The sequence below is a fragment of the Leptonychotes weddellii genome, chromosome 10 (genome assembly GCF_054177405.1).
Source record: "Leptonychotes weddellii isolate Sample4059 chromosome 10, ASM5417740v2, whole genome shotgun sequence".
Lineage (NCBI taxonomy): Eukaryota > Metazoa > Chordata > Mammalia > Carnivora > Phocidae > Leptonychotes > Leptonychotes weddellii.
This window is the reverse complement of record NC_138378.1, coordinates 105,500,167-105,515,231: the sequence shown is the minus strand read 5'-3', so window position 1 is coordinate 105,515,231 and position 15,065 is coordinate 105,500,167. Positions and strand designations below refer to the sequence as shown.

At 54.5% G+C, this 15,065-nt stretch overlaps 1 protein-coding gene across 2 annotated transcripts in view; it reads right to left on the bottom strand.

Annotated features, from left to right (window-relative positions):
• DNMT3A (DNA methyltransferase 3 alpha) overlaps nt 1–1,861 on the bottom strand; it is a 71,115-nt gene extending 69,254 nt beyond the window's left edge. The window contains exons 1-2 of one of the 2 annotated variants that reach the window (XM_081797104.1): nt 1,645–1,861; nt 1,264–1,498 (exon numbers count right to left, since the gene is read on the bottom strand). In XM_081797104.1, coding sequence (XP_081653230.1) covers nt 1,264–1,326 — 63 coding nt within the window. In that variant the 5' untranslated portion in view covers nt 1,327–1,498; nt 1,645–1,861. The remainder of the gene's footprint in view (nt 1–1,263; nt 1,499–1,644) is intronic. The other variant, XM_081797103.1, reaches the window with a different exon arrangement.
• Between the last annotated feature and the right edge of the window lie 13,204 nt (nt 1,862–15,065).

Sequence of the window (15,065 nt, the reverse complement as noted above, 5' to 3'; positions counted from 1 at the left end):
TGAGTAGCTGAGCTCAGCTTCCTCATCTGTAAACTAGGGCCATCAGTCCTTGCCCCCACTTATTTCAAGGATTGTTCCCAAGAACCAACTGGCTGGAAACCACTCAGAGAACAGAAAAAGGCTGAAAGGCTGAGGGAGCCCAGGAAGGAGCTGAGCACGCGTGGGGACGCATCAGGGAGCATAAGCGGGTCTCAGAGCTGTCCCCAACGGTGGGCGAGCAGATGGGACACTCCTTGCAGTGCCCAGGGGCCCATACCTGGTGCCAGGTGTCCACTCTGGTTCCAGAAGGACAAACTATACCTCCCACCGAGCATCACCACCCCTCCCTCCTGCTCAGGAAAAGGGGAACAGGCAGAGGGAAACGTGGGGACCAGGGCACAGCAGACCGGATACCCCAGAAAGGCCCATGGCTGGTATAGCTTCCCCAGAAAGGTGGTGGTGGGGTTTAGCATCTCACTGCCAGAGAGCGAAAATAGAGCCCAATTGTTAGGGGTTCAGGGTGGCTTTCCTGTGGGGGGACACAGCTTGGTGAGGTCCCAAGGCAGCCTGTCGGGACCGAACAGGGATCCCTGTGGGGCTGCTGGGATCTCCTTTGATTCAGGCCCATCCTGGAGTTCAGCAGAGGGTGATGAGGTCACCCCGCAGGGGGCTCTGAGAACAAGGATGTCATTGGCTCCATGGTCAGAAGTGACACTCAGAGCCCGGGGTGGGGGTGAGGGGCAGGAAATCACCATCTCCAGGATGACTGGTGTCACCGTGTGCCTGGCACTCTGAGAGGGGGAGCCCTCACGCGGCCTCCTATCTACTGAGCCTCCCCGAACTGGTCTTTGGCCTCCCAGAAGCTACCGAACAGCCTGGGGAATAGCTAAGACAGGTCAAGTGACCCAGCTGAGGGCACAGCGTTGGTACAGGCGAATCCAGGAAGGAATCTGGGTTTGGGGACACTCTGCCAGGCTGCCCCCCAACACTGTCTACAGACCCGGGGCTTGAACCTCTGCTCAAACACCAGGGGAGTTAAAAAGCGTGGGTCCTGGAGCCTGATTACGTGCTTCAAATTCCCGCCATACCCCCAAGACCGAACCTCTACAAGCCATGGCCCCAACAGGAACATCAGCCCTCCCCACCGCCCAGCGTGAAGACTGAGCTGCGCGGTCCAGCGCTCAGCACACCAGAGCTGTCATTACTCGGGGACGGGCCCTCCCCTTTCCCCTCCCCGGGCTGGGGCCGGGGGTCCCGGGGGTCCGGGCAGAGCCAGCCGCTCACCTTGCGGTCCTCCTCCCGCTCCGGAGCGGAGCTGCTGGTGTCCCCGGGGCCGCTGGAGGGCATTGCGGGCAGCTGGGCGGTGGGAGGCAGGCTGGGGCTGCGTGGGGCTGGGGGGCTGCTGGGCTTTGGGGAAGGAATTATCGTGGTCTTTGTAAGCAAGAGTTAGAACTTAGACATAGATCCCGGTGAAACTCGGACTCCGGCTGCCTGCGGTGTGGGCTTCCAGTGGCTCCACCTGTGGGGGGAAGACAAGAGGGGTCAGCAGGGCAGGGCAGGGCACCCCCAGCCCGGGCCCCACCTGACACCCCCCCCTCCCCTCAGCCCCCCCACGCCGCCCTGTGAGGCCTGTTCCTCCGACCTCACTCCTCTTCCCAGGCTCACCAGCAGCTCGGGCCAGCCTAGCCCGCCAGAGAGCGGGGGAAACCGAGGCTGACTCAGGGCCGCCTCCTGCCTCCGAGGCGGCAACAGTCTCCCCGGGGCCTCCGGGTTGCCGTGGCACCGTGGGCGCCTCTTCTGGGCCTTCCAACTGCCTCCTGCCTCCTCCCTTCTCTTCATTCACTTCTGTTCTCTCCTTTGAAAGCTTCCCGCACCCTCCCTCCCACCCAGACACCCCCTGGGAAATCCCAGAGGTCCCCAGCCCTGCTACATTTTCCTTCTAACCTGTCCTCCCCTCACGCCCCCACCCCCACCCCGCTCCCACCACGTGGAGGAAGTGAGCTGCAGTCACAGGATGTAGTGAAATGAATGTCACCTCACTTTAGGACCAGCGCCCGGGCCCCGAGAAAGCTGAGGTTGAACTCGGGCTGCGGCCAGGCTGAAGGCCTAGGTCCGCCGTGCTGTTGGGAGGACGTCCTGGTGGGCAGAGGCCACAGCCAAGGCCACGCTGAGGGCGGACCGGGGGCCGCTCTCCCCGCCACCCTGCGAATCGGCCCCATTTGCCTCGGGAAACTGGGGGGCTTGAGGGGGCCCTCTGCACCCACACGGCTTAATTTTAGGGGCTTTTCATCTTCCCTGCTTCAGGTGTGGGCCTCAAGCCAGTAAAATAACAAAGCCCCTGCCGCAGGCCTCAGCTAGGGGTGGGGGTGTTGCAGATTCAACCCCCTCCGCTCAGAGACACCGAGTTCTCTGGCTCCCCACCCCCCAGGAGGAAACACGGGCCAAGCCCCCGCCTCCAGTGCACCCGCCTGCAGGGAGGGGATTGGCAGGAGAAGGAAAGTGGGAGGCAGCTGGATCTGGGCCCACCCACACCCTTCCCCTTCCAGTTCCCGTTCTGCTTCCCCGGCTTCCCCTCCCTCTTGGGCTTCTTCTCCCATCCCCCTCCAGCCAAGGCTCCCTGGAAAACCAGGCACTGGAGAAAGCACAGGCTTGGGTCTCCCACGGGCGCAGCCCCTTCCCCAGGGACGCGCGCTTCGCTGGGAGGTGGGCTCTGCCGCGGGTGTGGAGGGGGAGGCTGGAGCTGGGAGCAGCCTCCTTAGGGCCAGAGCAGGAGGGGCTTTAAGTTAAAACCTCACCGGGCTGAAGGTGCTCCAAGCCCCACAGGTGAGCCCTAGGGAAACTCCAGGTGCAATGCGCGCTGCTAAGCTCAGCACCGGGCTGGGCTCCGGGCACGGTTGCTGCCCCAATACACGCGTGCGTAGACAGCAATAGAGAGTGTGCTTCATGTGTCAGACGCGGTGCTAAGCACGTGACAGGCCGGCCTGCCCGCCTGCCTTCGGGCAGCTACCAATACTATTACTATTCCTCGTTTACAGTGGAACCTCAGGCTCAAAAAGATTAGGATTTGTCCATATTCCAGAGTCAAAGCAGAGGCTTGAATCCAGATCTCTCCCACTAAAGCTCTGAGGGCGGTCTCTGTGAAGCTGTGTCCCCCAGCTTCCACCACCGCCCAGAAATAACTCCCGAGAGCCCATTACAGAACTGGTCCAACCCAGAACTCCATGGGGCTTCCCTCCATTATCAGCCAGAGATTCCCGCTTCAAACCCACACACCGTTTGTGAGCACAAACATATCCAATGACCCCCCACCCGCCCCGGCCCCGGCCCCACATCAAAACCTTCAAAAGGATGCGGAAGCTAAGAGAGGCAGAGTCTGGTTGGAAAGAACATTGAACCTGGAGTCAGCAGATGTGGGTTCTAGTCCTGACCAGGGCTTCCCACCCTCAGCTTCCTCATCCATGAAATGGGAAAGTTGGACTACATGATCTACAAGGCGTCTTCTAGCCCTGCCCTGCCAAGCTGTTGGAGGTGCCAAGGGCAAAGGGGAGAAGCAGACAAGGCTGGGACACTTTCAGGAGCCCCAGAGCCCCAGCATGGAGTCCGTGAAGGCCCAGGCACAAAGTAGAGGCAGATTCTGCCAGATGTTTGTCTCAGCACTGCCCTGAGGCCTAGAAATACCCAGGGAGCTTCTGTGAGAAAAAAAGCAAAACAAAACAAAAAAAACACACTTTCAGAGAACCTCTCTCTGATTGCCAGTGAGAAGAGGAAGGAAGTAGGAGGAAAAGCAGAACATCACAAGGCATTGAACCTGAGGGCAGACACCCCGGAAAGGAAGGGAAACGCTCTTTCCTTCTCCCCTTCCTCCACACATTCCCCTGATATCTGAGCTGGTGCGCTAGCCTCACGGCAAACTCAGCTGACCTGGGTCAGTCTGTAGGTTCCTTCGTGTTCCTCAGTGGAACAGACCTGTCAGAAAGTGTTCCTCAGAGTCCCCCGGCATCATCTAAATCCACCCAGCATATGGCCAGGCAGGCCATGTGCTGCACGACACCAGGGGGCCCCCTGTGGTGGCCATGGTCCAGGACTTGACACAGCGCTTCCCACCTGGCCTTAGAAGCTTCCTTCTCTCGGGGTGCCTGGGTGGCTCAGTCGTTAAGCGTCTGCCTTCGGCTCAGGTCATGATCCCAGGGTCCTGGGATCAAGCCCCGCATCGGGCTCCCTGCTCGGCTGGGAGCCTGCTTCTCCCTCTCCCACTCCCTCTGCTTGTGTTCCCTCTCTAGCTGTCTCTCTCTCTCTCTGTGTCAAATAAATAAATAAAATCTTAAAAAAAAAAAAAAAAAAGAAGCTTCCTTCTCTCAAGCAGCCCTCCTGAGGGGAGGGACCTGCCCCGAGGCCCACGGTCCCAACACCAGCAGCCTGTGTCCACCATGACGGTCCTTCGCCAAGCATGGTTCTACTGCTCCTAGCACTGAAGCATCTTCCTCACCCACGCCAAGGGCTGTGCCACAAGAACCACCACCAAAGAAGAACCCATGCCAAGAACCCTACCACCATGACAGGCAGCTTTTATTTCCTCCTTTATACTTCCAGTGGCCACAGGGGCCATAAATAATGTTTCTAACAATAACTTCCACAAATGTTTAAGGAATCCCATCATAAAAAAGTCCTGGAATCACAACTGACACGCTCACCATTATTACCACTCCAGTTACAAAACTGTTGTGGAAAAAGGACTGGGATTTTGACTACGCACACCCAGTTTCACTACCTTCTAAATCCAACTTAGTAGAAAGCTTTTTTAAAGACGTATAGTCACACGAGTGGGCCGAACAAAGAGGACACACCACCAACACAATTTTGGGGTCTGGAAAGCAGACTTGTGATGGCCAGATTTCAGACAAAACTGCTTTCAAATCAAAAGCAAATCAAAACAAACCTAATTTATAACAAGAATCCTTAAAAGACACTCGAGAGGCAAGAGCACCCGGTACCTCCCGGGCCAGGGGTGGAGAGGACCCATGTGTGAAAATAAAGCGGACTGAATGAAAGAAGGAACAGCCCTAGACCCCCTCCCCCAGAAGTCTGAAGGTTTACCCTCTGGGGAGCACAAAACACAGGGTCTCTGCACGGAGTTGACTGGCGCAGTTGAGAGCAACGGTAATATAGCAAAATCAAGGAGATGAAGGTTATTTTAAATGCTGATGTTGAGTGCCCCCAGCTCTTGCCCCACTGGCTCCTTGAACCCTGGCAGCCAGACCCTTACCTTCTTCTCTGGAGAATCTTACAGTCCGAGAGGAAAGGCCTACGGATAGAGATGCTGTCCCCAGAACCCAAATGGTGTCCAAACGGCTTGTGGGGGCTAACCAGGATCTGGTGGATCTGCCAGGAAACAAGCCCCACCATCATGCACAGAACTCCCAGTCCCCTCTTCTGAATCCTGTACAAGACAACCATGGACCAGTAGACGTCTGAGGGAGGCCTCTGACTTGGAAAATAGAAAGGAGAACAAAGAAGCCAAACCAAACCAAAACATAACTTGGAAAAGACACACTTCATGCACAGAGAAGAGACTACGTTCACGAAACAAGGGCACGTGGTGTTATTTACAAAGAGCATTCAGAGAACAAAAAAGATCTGTAGAAATAGAAACCATGCTAGTAAAGACGCAAAATTCAATGCAAAGGGTACCTTAAAAAGAAAAATGAAAATTGGACAGGATGGAAAAGAGAGAGAACTGGTCCAGAAGTTTGCACACCTGAAAAGCAGGAGTTACAGAAAATAAAAAAAAACAGGGGAGAACATTACTGATGAAAGAGTACAAGAGAATCTCCCAGAACTGAAAGACATGAGTGGCCCAGTTGAAAAGGCCCACTGCATGTCAGCACAATGGAGGAAAGCAGACCCACAACAAGGCACATCACTGTGAAATTTCAGAACACTGGCACAAACAGCAGATCCTACAGACCTGCACAGAGGGAGGAAAAAGTGACCTACTGAGGTTCAGGAATCAGAATGGCTTCAAACTGCTCAACGTTAATGTGGAAAGCAAGAAGACAAAGAACCAATACCTTCGGAATTCTTAAAACAATTCTCCCACTAGAGTTCTTTACACAGCCTAATCATCATTTAGGTGCGATGGTAGAATAAAGATATTTTCAGGTCTCCTTTCTCAGGGACTGCGAGCAGATGTCCTCTAAGACACCCGAGACACAGGAAGGGATTCTCCAGGATTAAGGTGAAAAGAGGTCAGATGAAGCCGTAGGGGGCCAGTGTTCAGATCTAAGCAGTGTGACTCAAGACTCGGGCCTGCTGAGTGCTGTGGTTGCCATGCCCACGACCACCGAACCGTCTTCTCAATCCGACAAAACCACAGGTGTCCCTCCCTGTCTGCACTCCGCCATCCAGACTCAGGAACTGAACGGACTCGGATATTGACAGGTACCTTGTCCCGGAGCGGGAGTAAGCCAAACAAGAGAAAGACACGAGATCCAGAAAACAGGAACTCCAACCAGAAAGAAGGCAAAGGGAATGCCAGGGAGGCCCACAAAAGGAAGTCCCAGAATGGCCGCTCCGACGTGTCACACACCCAGACGGCAGAAACTGGAGAACTGGAACTGAAACATGTCATACTTGATGTGACTGCCCTTGCAGAGAGCCCCGCCACCAGCTGTGAGAAGGTGAGGTAGCAATCAGCAGAAGGTACAGAGAAAATAAGGCAGATGATGAAACAAGGTCGTTATTAACTTCCGGGGAAAAAAAAGAAAGGAAACTCTGGCAGGATACTGTAAGGCCTGGTTGTGAACACGGTTGCATTCACTGATTTAACAAATACGTGTGTGTCTGCACACACACATATGTAATGCGTGTGGATGTGTGTATGTATACACATATGTACATAGAAACGTCCTGCTACTGCTGTTATAAATTACCACAAAATTAAGGGCTTAAAACAACGCATATTTGCTCTGTTGCAGTTCTGGGAGTCAGAGGTTCCAAATGGTTCGTGTCACCGGGCTACCCATCAAGGTGCTGGCAGAGCTGCATTCTTTTCTGGAGGCTCTAGGGAGAATCCGTTCCCTTGACTCTTTCAGCTCCAAGGCTGCTCACATGCCCTGGCTCCTGGCCCCTCCCGTCCCCGGAGCCAGCAATGGCCATGACTCTGCCTCTGCTCCCACCCTCGCTCCCCTGCTTCTCCTGCTTCTGCCGTCCACTTCTAAGGCCCCTTGTGATGACAGTGGGCCCACCCACAGAGTGCAGGATAACCTCCCCACCTCAAGAGCTCCAACTGCAGAGTCCCTCTTGCCACATAAGAGGTAACATATGGACAGGTTCGGGGGCCGAGGATGTGTCGTCTTGGGGGCCGGGGCATTATAGGGCCTACAACACTCGTCTACACGCATATATCCACATGCGCCTAAAACATTTTTGAAAGAACACCGGTAGGGTGCCTTTAATAGCGTGCCCACCCCAAGAACTCTTTAGGAGTGGAAAGCGTGGCCACGTAGGAGAGCTACGTTTTTATTTACTAAATAAGAAATCAATGGGAAATGTCTAAAATGGAAGAGTCAAAAATAGGCACATTCCTCAGAAACGTGAGATGTAAAGTTGCTAGAAGAAACAGCTCGAAGGGGTGGCCTCTGCGAAGAGGAAGAGGGTGGGAGCCCGTCTCTGGTGAAGAGATGCTGGTATTGCCTTCTTCAATGATATGCATGTACTACTGTGAGGAAATTAAAAAAGGAATTTTACAGAGACAGAACGGGGATGGGAAGATCTTACCTCCCCACTGCAACCATTGGTTGGGTTTGGCTTCCATCCTCCTCTCTGAGCGCAGCTCAGCCCTTCCACCTCTGTTGCTCTATGGAACCATCACATCCCACAGCATAACCATGACCAGCTAGCTGCTCACACCCACACCGAGTTCCATCACCAGCTACAGACGTGGTACCTCCTTCCCCGCCCCCCCACCCCACCCCTTCCCACACGTTTAACATCTCCCAGTACATCACTTGCACCCGGCGCGGCCCAGGCACCCGGGGGCCTGCTGCACCTCCCAAACTGCATCTGTGCCTGCCACGGCTGCCTACATCCCTAACCACGGCGCTGGCTCACTCAACAGCCCACCTCAGCCGGAGACCCACGGCGCAGCCATCCCCGCCACGTCACCTCTCGCCCCCGCCCCGCCCCCACCACACAGTCCTCCCCACCCCCCGCCGCGCCATTCCCGCCTTCCTCGCGAAGCCCAACCTCATCAGCCCCTCCCCCGCGGATCATCCCAAATCTCCCCTCCACGTCTGCCCCAACCAGCACTGACACCGTCACCCCACGGTGTCACCTCAACAGGGGCCGCACAGAAGTATTTTCTCTTCCAGAAGCAAAACCGGCATTGCCCCAAACCTAAATCCTTGCTCCATCAAGAACAACCCTAATGCCATCGCCATAAGAGCCCCTTGGACTCCGTCTCAAGCCCTGGATCTGCACTGCTGAAAAACGTCTGACCGTCTCTGTAGCAGGCCCTCCTTCCCCCCTCCACCTGAAGTCTGCTTTTCTCCTCGTGGACTTCGCTTGTTTCCAGCTATCTAGCAGCCTTCCCCTCCCCACCAGCCCGAGTAGGGTGCCTCTGCGCTGACCCCGCCCCTCACCCCGGGCGGAGAGTGGGCACGTGACCAGGCAGGGCCAATAAGACGCCTCCCGGGCCCGAGGTGGTGCAATGGAAAGATGCTACGGGGTAGGATGTGAGTCAGGAGCGGCTGCCTGCGGGGGAGGGCTTGCCCGAGAACAAAGGGCTGAAGATAGACGGATGGCAAACTTTGGTCATTGTCTGGGTCCCCGAATCTCGCTGCACCTGGAGGCAGGGCATCTCTAAACCTCCCCGTCATGGGAGCCTTTCCGTTCTTGGGTATGAGTGATATGAGTGAGTCTGCGCCCGCCCTGCGGCTGACAGTCCTGACTCATATGCTAATCTCAGCCTCCTAAAGGGCTTCTTCCTGCGGGGGTTCAAATCCTGACCTGGTTACTCTAACAGCTGTGTGACCTGGGGCAGAACCGTGGCCCACAGCCTCAGTTTACTCAGCTGTAAAACGGGGGGAATGACAGGAGCCACTTCACGGGGCTGTTGCGAGACTCTAAATGAAATGCATTGAACGCGCTTACAAGGGTGCCTGGCACGAAGAAAATACGCAATACATTTTAACAACTGTTAGTCCCTGACTAATCCAGCCCACAGTTTTCTCTCCTTTTCTTGAAATCCCCCGAGTGCCTGTGAGCGTACATCGCTCAAACAGGAGCTTTACTTAGGAAGCTCCCACGATGTTCCAGCCTCTGTGAATAAAGCTTTACAATTGCAACATCTCGTTCATCCTTACGCCTCACCCCGACCTTTTGAAGCGGGGGCCATTTTTTTCCCCATTTTCCAGTATAGAGAGGTTAACAAAGCTGCCCAAGGTCATGATTAAACGGTGGAGCCACATTCAAATCCAGGTCTGTCCTACCCTGAAGTCCAGAGTTTTCCATGCCATCATGTCCTCTTATAATTCACATGTGACTGTCACAGACATATTAGCTTTGGACACAGACTGGTCCAAAAGCAAAGTTTCCGGTTAGCCTCCCTTTCCTGGTCAGGCCTGTCTGCAGAGGGGGCAGGGGTAGGGATGGTGGTAAGCAATGCAATCTTCTAATCATGGTATTCGGTGCCCGGCCCAGTGTGGCCATCATTCATTCGGCTATTTGCTGAGTACCCACCATGTGCCAGGCCCTCGCTAAGAGACATGCCCTGTCCCATTTCAGCCTCACAACCATCCTGTGAAGTTTCTGAAGCACGTTCTCTTGTTATTTCCATCTTATAGGAGGAGAACCTGAAGCCAAAAGAGGTTTATTCCCTCTCCGAGGTAGCGCAGGTAGAAAGTTCCAGAGCAGGATTGTGAATCCAGGTCCATCTAACTCCAGAGGCCTTACAAACATGGCAGCACTCTGTCATGGATGTGCACGCTAAGCATAGACCCCAGATCTGCTCTCTACGCCCCTGCTGTGACATCAGCCCACAGATAACAGCTGCATAGCTGAATTTGCCAGTTGAGCTTGGGAGGAGGAGCAAATGACTCCTGTAGATGACAGAAGGCAGGAGAGTAATCTTGCGCCCCACGCCGCCCAGGGTGGTGATAAGCTCCAGGGCTGGTAAGCTGGGGGCCAGTAGAAGGCTGAGGGGAGCAATCAGGGCTTCCTAGACAGAGATGTCTATCTGCCAAGTCTTTTCCCCCCTACCACAGCCTCTCTCGGTCACAAGACTGGGCTGGATGTGTGTGGGGAAGGATGAGGATCTCTCCTTTGGACTGCTCATTCTCTCTTAACATGAGTGAGATGCATATCATCATACCATTACTCTGGCTTCCAGAAACGTCTCTCCCATCCAAACCACCAGCTGCACATAGAATACCCAAAGCCACTGGCAACAGGCCAACAGTCCTGCCATCCTGTTGCCACTTCAAAGCGCATCTGTCTGGCTCTGGAGTCACAAGATGACTTGTGGTTCTCACACCACCCTCAAGGCCAGAGCACCAGTGTGAGCATTTATGATCACCCCAAACCTGCTGCCATGTTATCAGCCACACTAGCAGAGATGAGCTGAATCAGACTCCTCTGCTCATACTAATGGTTACCATGACACAGCCCCAAAAGCAAGGAGGCAAAAAAAAAAAAAGATTTATACCCAAAATAGATGCTGGTAAGGAGCTGAAGTTGTCCTTGGGCATTGAAAAGAGCCAGTACAGACTTCCAGAAAGGAGCATGCAATTCTGAGCGTGACAAGTCAGGAGATGCCCCGTCGGGAGCCACGCATGCTGTCGCAGCCAGATGGGCGTCCCACGCCCTCGGGGTCAGGGGCCAGGCTGAGGGTCCATGTGAGAATCAGCCCTGTGAACCCCGACAGGGCCTGCTGTTTGGGGTGGCCGTGCGCATGGGTCAGATTCTGTCCTCCCCTCCCGTGGAGGTGGCCCGTGGTCCACACCTGTCATCTCCAGACCGTTGGCCCCTGCATCCAGTCCCCCACCCCATGTCTCTGAAACCCTCTAGGAGTGCTGAATGTCATGATCCCCACCACCATGGTTCCTCTGGAAGGCAAGTCAACAGCCTGGCTTTTTTGGATCCCTCTGCCACTGAACCAACAGACAGAAAAAGGAGTTACCCCACTGGCTTGGGTGATCGATGCTGGTTACCAAAGAGAAATTGAGTTGCTGGTTCACAACAGAAGCAAGGAAGACCATGTCTGAAATCCAGAGGATTCTCTCAGTTACCTCTTAGAATTTCCATGCCCCAAAGTTAAGGCTAAGGGAAAACTTCAGTAACAGTGACAACAACAAAGAAGACAGGACAACCGGGGATTCGGATCCTTCGAGAATCTAGGTTTAGGTCACTGCACCAGGTAAAAGAAGGCTGGCCTGCTGAGAGTCCAGCTGAGCGCAGAGGAAATGTAGGGTGGGCAATGGGAAAAAGGAGCCAGACAGCAGATGTGGCCTTGCAAACAAATACAGAAATGAGAACTGTAGTAGTTTTGCATATTTTCTGTTTACTTGATATATATACATGTTTATTTGTACATGGTAACTGTTTTCTTGTTTTCCCTCTTTCTTCCCATTATTTCATACACCAGTTGTTGGAAGTTAACTTTATAATTTAGTCCTTTTTTTTTTTTTTTTTAAGGGCTCAAACTCACGACCCCGAGATCAAGAGTTGCAGGCGCAGAGGGCCTGGGTGGTGTAATTGGTTAAGCATCCGACTCTTGGTTTTGGATCAGGTTGTGATCTCAGGGTTGGGGATCAGGCCCCGCATCAGGCTCTGTGCTCAGCGCAGAGTCTGCTTGGGATTCTCTCTCCTTCTCCCTCTCCCTCTGCCCCTCCTGCTCATGCTCTCTCTCTCAAATAAATAAATAAATCTTAAAAAAAAAAAAAAAAGAGTCGCACGCTCCACCGACTGAGCCAGCCAGGCGCCCCTATAATTTAGTCTTTAGGTAAGAGAATAGTCAATGGGACTGTGATTGAATGAGAGAAGCTATTCATGTAGACAGTGGCTGATACAATGATTGGTGGGACTCTTCATCTGCGGAAAAGGGTGAGAACCTCAGTGAGAAAAATAGCTGTGTCTTGCTAGGTAGAAATATAGCTTATTTGGTAGTTGTCGGGGGGCCCAAATGTGCGTGAAAGGTGCAAATGGAACTGTGCAGCCAAAGGAGTAGACGGTGCCAGTTATCGATTTATTCATCCTTCATTTCCTGCTCAGTGAAAATGGAGCTAGGCCCTTGAAATATTTCTCCTTGGCCAGAGGGCCCGGCGTCAGACTCCGCCAGCAGAGGGCGATGGAGAGACACTGAAGAAAAGGGAGCCGTCTTCCCTAGACCCAGTGTGCTCTCTCTGAGGTTTCCAGCGCCGTACACAACTCCTCCAGCAGCCAGATCCCGCTGCCCCTGTGGCTCCCCTACACCCAGGCCTGCCCCCAGGCCTGCCCCGTCCAGCACCGGGCTCCTGCAGGGAAGGGGCTCCTGCGGGGAGGGGGCTCCTGCAGGGCCTGGCCTCTGCCATGTGTGACCGGCAGCAGCTTCACCCAACACTCCCCTTGAGGGGGCTTTAGTGGCAACTGTGCCCCCAGCAAGATATTTCCTCATGCACAGCTTTCCTTGGGACCCAAAGGATGGGCTTCCAGTGGGTTCTAGGGGGCAGGTTTCCAGCAAAGGTCTCAGCCCTGGGGGGCCTCTTCCCCTTAGTGGCTGGTCTCAAATGTGCTATTTCTAGATTCTCAGCCATTCGTTTTACTGCTCACTAGCCAATCTCTCATTACTCCCATCCCCTGTTGTAGTTAATAAATCTCGATGGTGAACTTTTCCTGTTCAAATCGCTATGTGGTTTCTGTCTTCTGAATGGACTCTGACTGGTACGGTCACCCGCAGCCTCAAAGGGCCATTTTCCAACCTCTCAGTCCTTGAGTTCAATTCAGCATCCGTGCCAGCCACCCATTACCCGCTTCCAGCACGTCAATCATCTACTGAGCGCCACTGCTGAGCCCCGAGACACCCCTGCTTCTGCAAGTTCACAGGGTGGGGGATTCTCTGGCTCTCTCCCCCATCCATGCCTCCACCTGGCTCCACACCCTTGACTCTCCCACCCTGCGGGCCCCTCTGCTCTGTCTCTACTAGTGGGCACCCTCTGGGGTCCCGCTGGACCTTCAGCTGCCCTCTAACTTCCCCCTGCTGAGACACTCAGGCTTCGGAGTCCACTTTCTGAACATCTCCACCTGGCTGATTGGCAGTCAACTAAAATCCTACTCTTCTAGAACCGATGCCTCCTGTTTCCTCTGGCTTCTCTCTGTCTGTAGAAGTGGCGGCACCTTCCGCTCAGCTGCTGAAGTCCCAAACCCCGGAGAGAACTGAGATCCCCCTTCCCCCACCTGATCCTCAGGCCTCCATCCCCACCTCCACCCTGGCCCTCACCACCACAGGCCTCGGCCTTGGTGGTTATTGTGCAACGGGCCTCCCTGCCTCTCGTACCTCGACCTCCCACCCCAGCCACTCAGTGAAGATTTTCCACACATGGCTTCCTCGGTCAAAACCTATGATGCCTGATGAAAATGGTCTGAAATCGGTGGTAGGGACAGTGGTACAACTCTGTGGATGTACTAAAAACCATCGAACTGCACACTTTAAATGGGTGAATTGTACGGTATGTGAATTATATTTCAGGAAAGCTGATATTTTAAAAAGCCCATGATGCCAGTGATTTTCACGCACAGTAAAATCTAAACTCTGGCCTGGTCTATGCCCATGGCTCACTGCAGAACCCCCTCCCCCCGCCCCCATCGTTCCAGGACCAGTCACTGTCCCCCAGCTTACATCCTCCGTCCCCACACTTGTGACTACACTCACACCATTCTCTCCTCTGACAGGGCCCCCTCTCTCCCCCATCCCTCAGCACCCCCCACTCCCACTGCTTCTCCTCGACCACCCAACCAGGGGTCTTTAATCAGTTTCTGTTGTGTGGTCATTTCGCTTTCCATGTGTACATGCACATGTCTGCTTTCCCAAACAGATGAGGTCAGAGTTCACACCTCGCACCTTGCAGGGCCCCCTGAACGGCCAACAGCTGTCTCCCCCTCCCGCCCCTCCCCCTCCTGCCTATTCCAGGTGACCCTTGAGGCAGAGAGGACTGTGTGAAGTCACTCCCAGGCAGCTGCAACATCCCTAGCACAGTGCTGCGGTGCCCAGAGTGACCCCCCACGAGCCCCATTCTAGGGGTCGTTTAGCAGAGTTCCCCGAGGCACTGTGTCAATGGAAAGGGCCACTTTCAGGGGCTCTGGGCTCCTGCATCACCTTTCTCAGGCCAGTACGTACACCTGCTGCACGAGCCCCCAGATGCCTAGGGAGAAGGGGTTTGTGAGGGTCCCAGGTCAGGGTGTCAGTGAACAACAGGGAGCAAGGGGGGCTGGTCTCCCACACCCCTCCAGGCGCTTGGAGGCTGAGTCCCCGGCTTGCCTGGGACCGCTCTCTCCCCACCATCTCTGCACATGCTTCTTTCACTCGTCCCAGATCAAGTGACACCAAGCGACCACCCACCTGACCCCCTCCCAGGCCAAAACTAAGATGTCCCCCAAAGGGTCCTCAGGGCCTCGGAGCTGCTGTCCTCTCCACCCACTGCTAAATGAACTACCCACTGGTCCCTGGTTTGCTTTCTCCTCACCCTCTGCCCCACCCAAAACCAAACCTCTTGTGGAGGGGGCCAAGGGGAGGAAGAAGAGCGCCAGATTCTGGGCAGCAGCCCTCAGAATCACTAGCCCCTGGCCCAGCAGCCCTGGTGCCATTCATCCCCCACTTCAGCCCTAGGGAGGCTCAACCGGTCCCTACCTCAAACCCCAGCTCTGCCCCTCAGAGACGTGGGCTTGGGTTTCCCAATCTGTACAGTGCAGTAAATAGGAGCCCCTACTTTATAAACCCATTTTAAGGTATGCGAGAATCCGAGTCAACCATTTAGCACAATGCCTGGTACAGAGTGGGCACTAAATAAATGTTAAGTCTTTAAAAAAGTATTATGTGGGGCGCCTGGGTGGCTCAG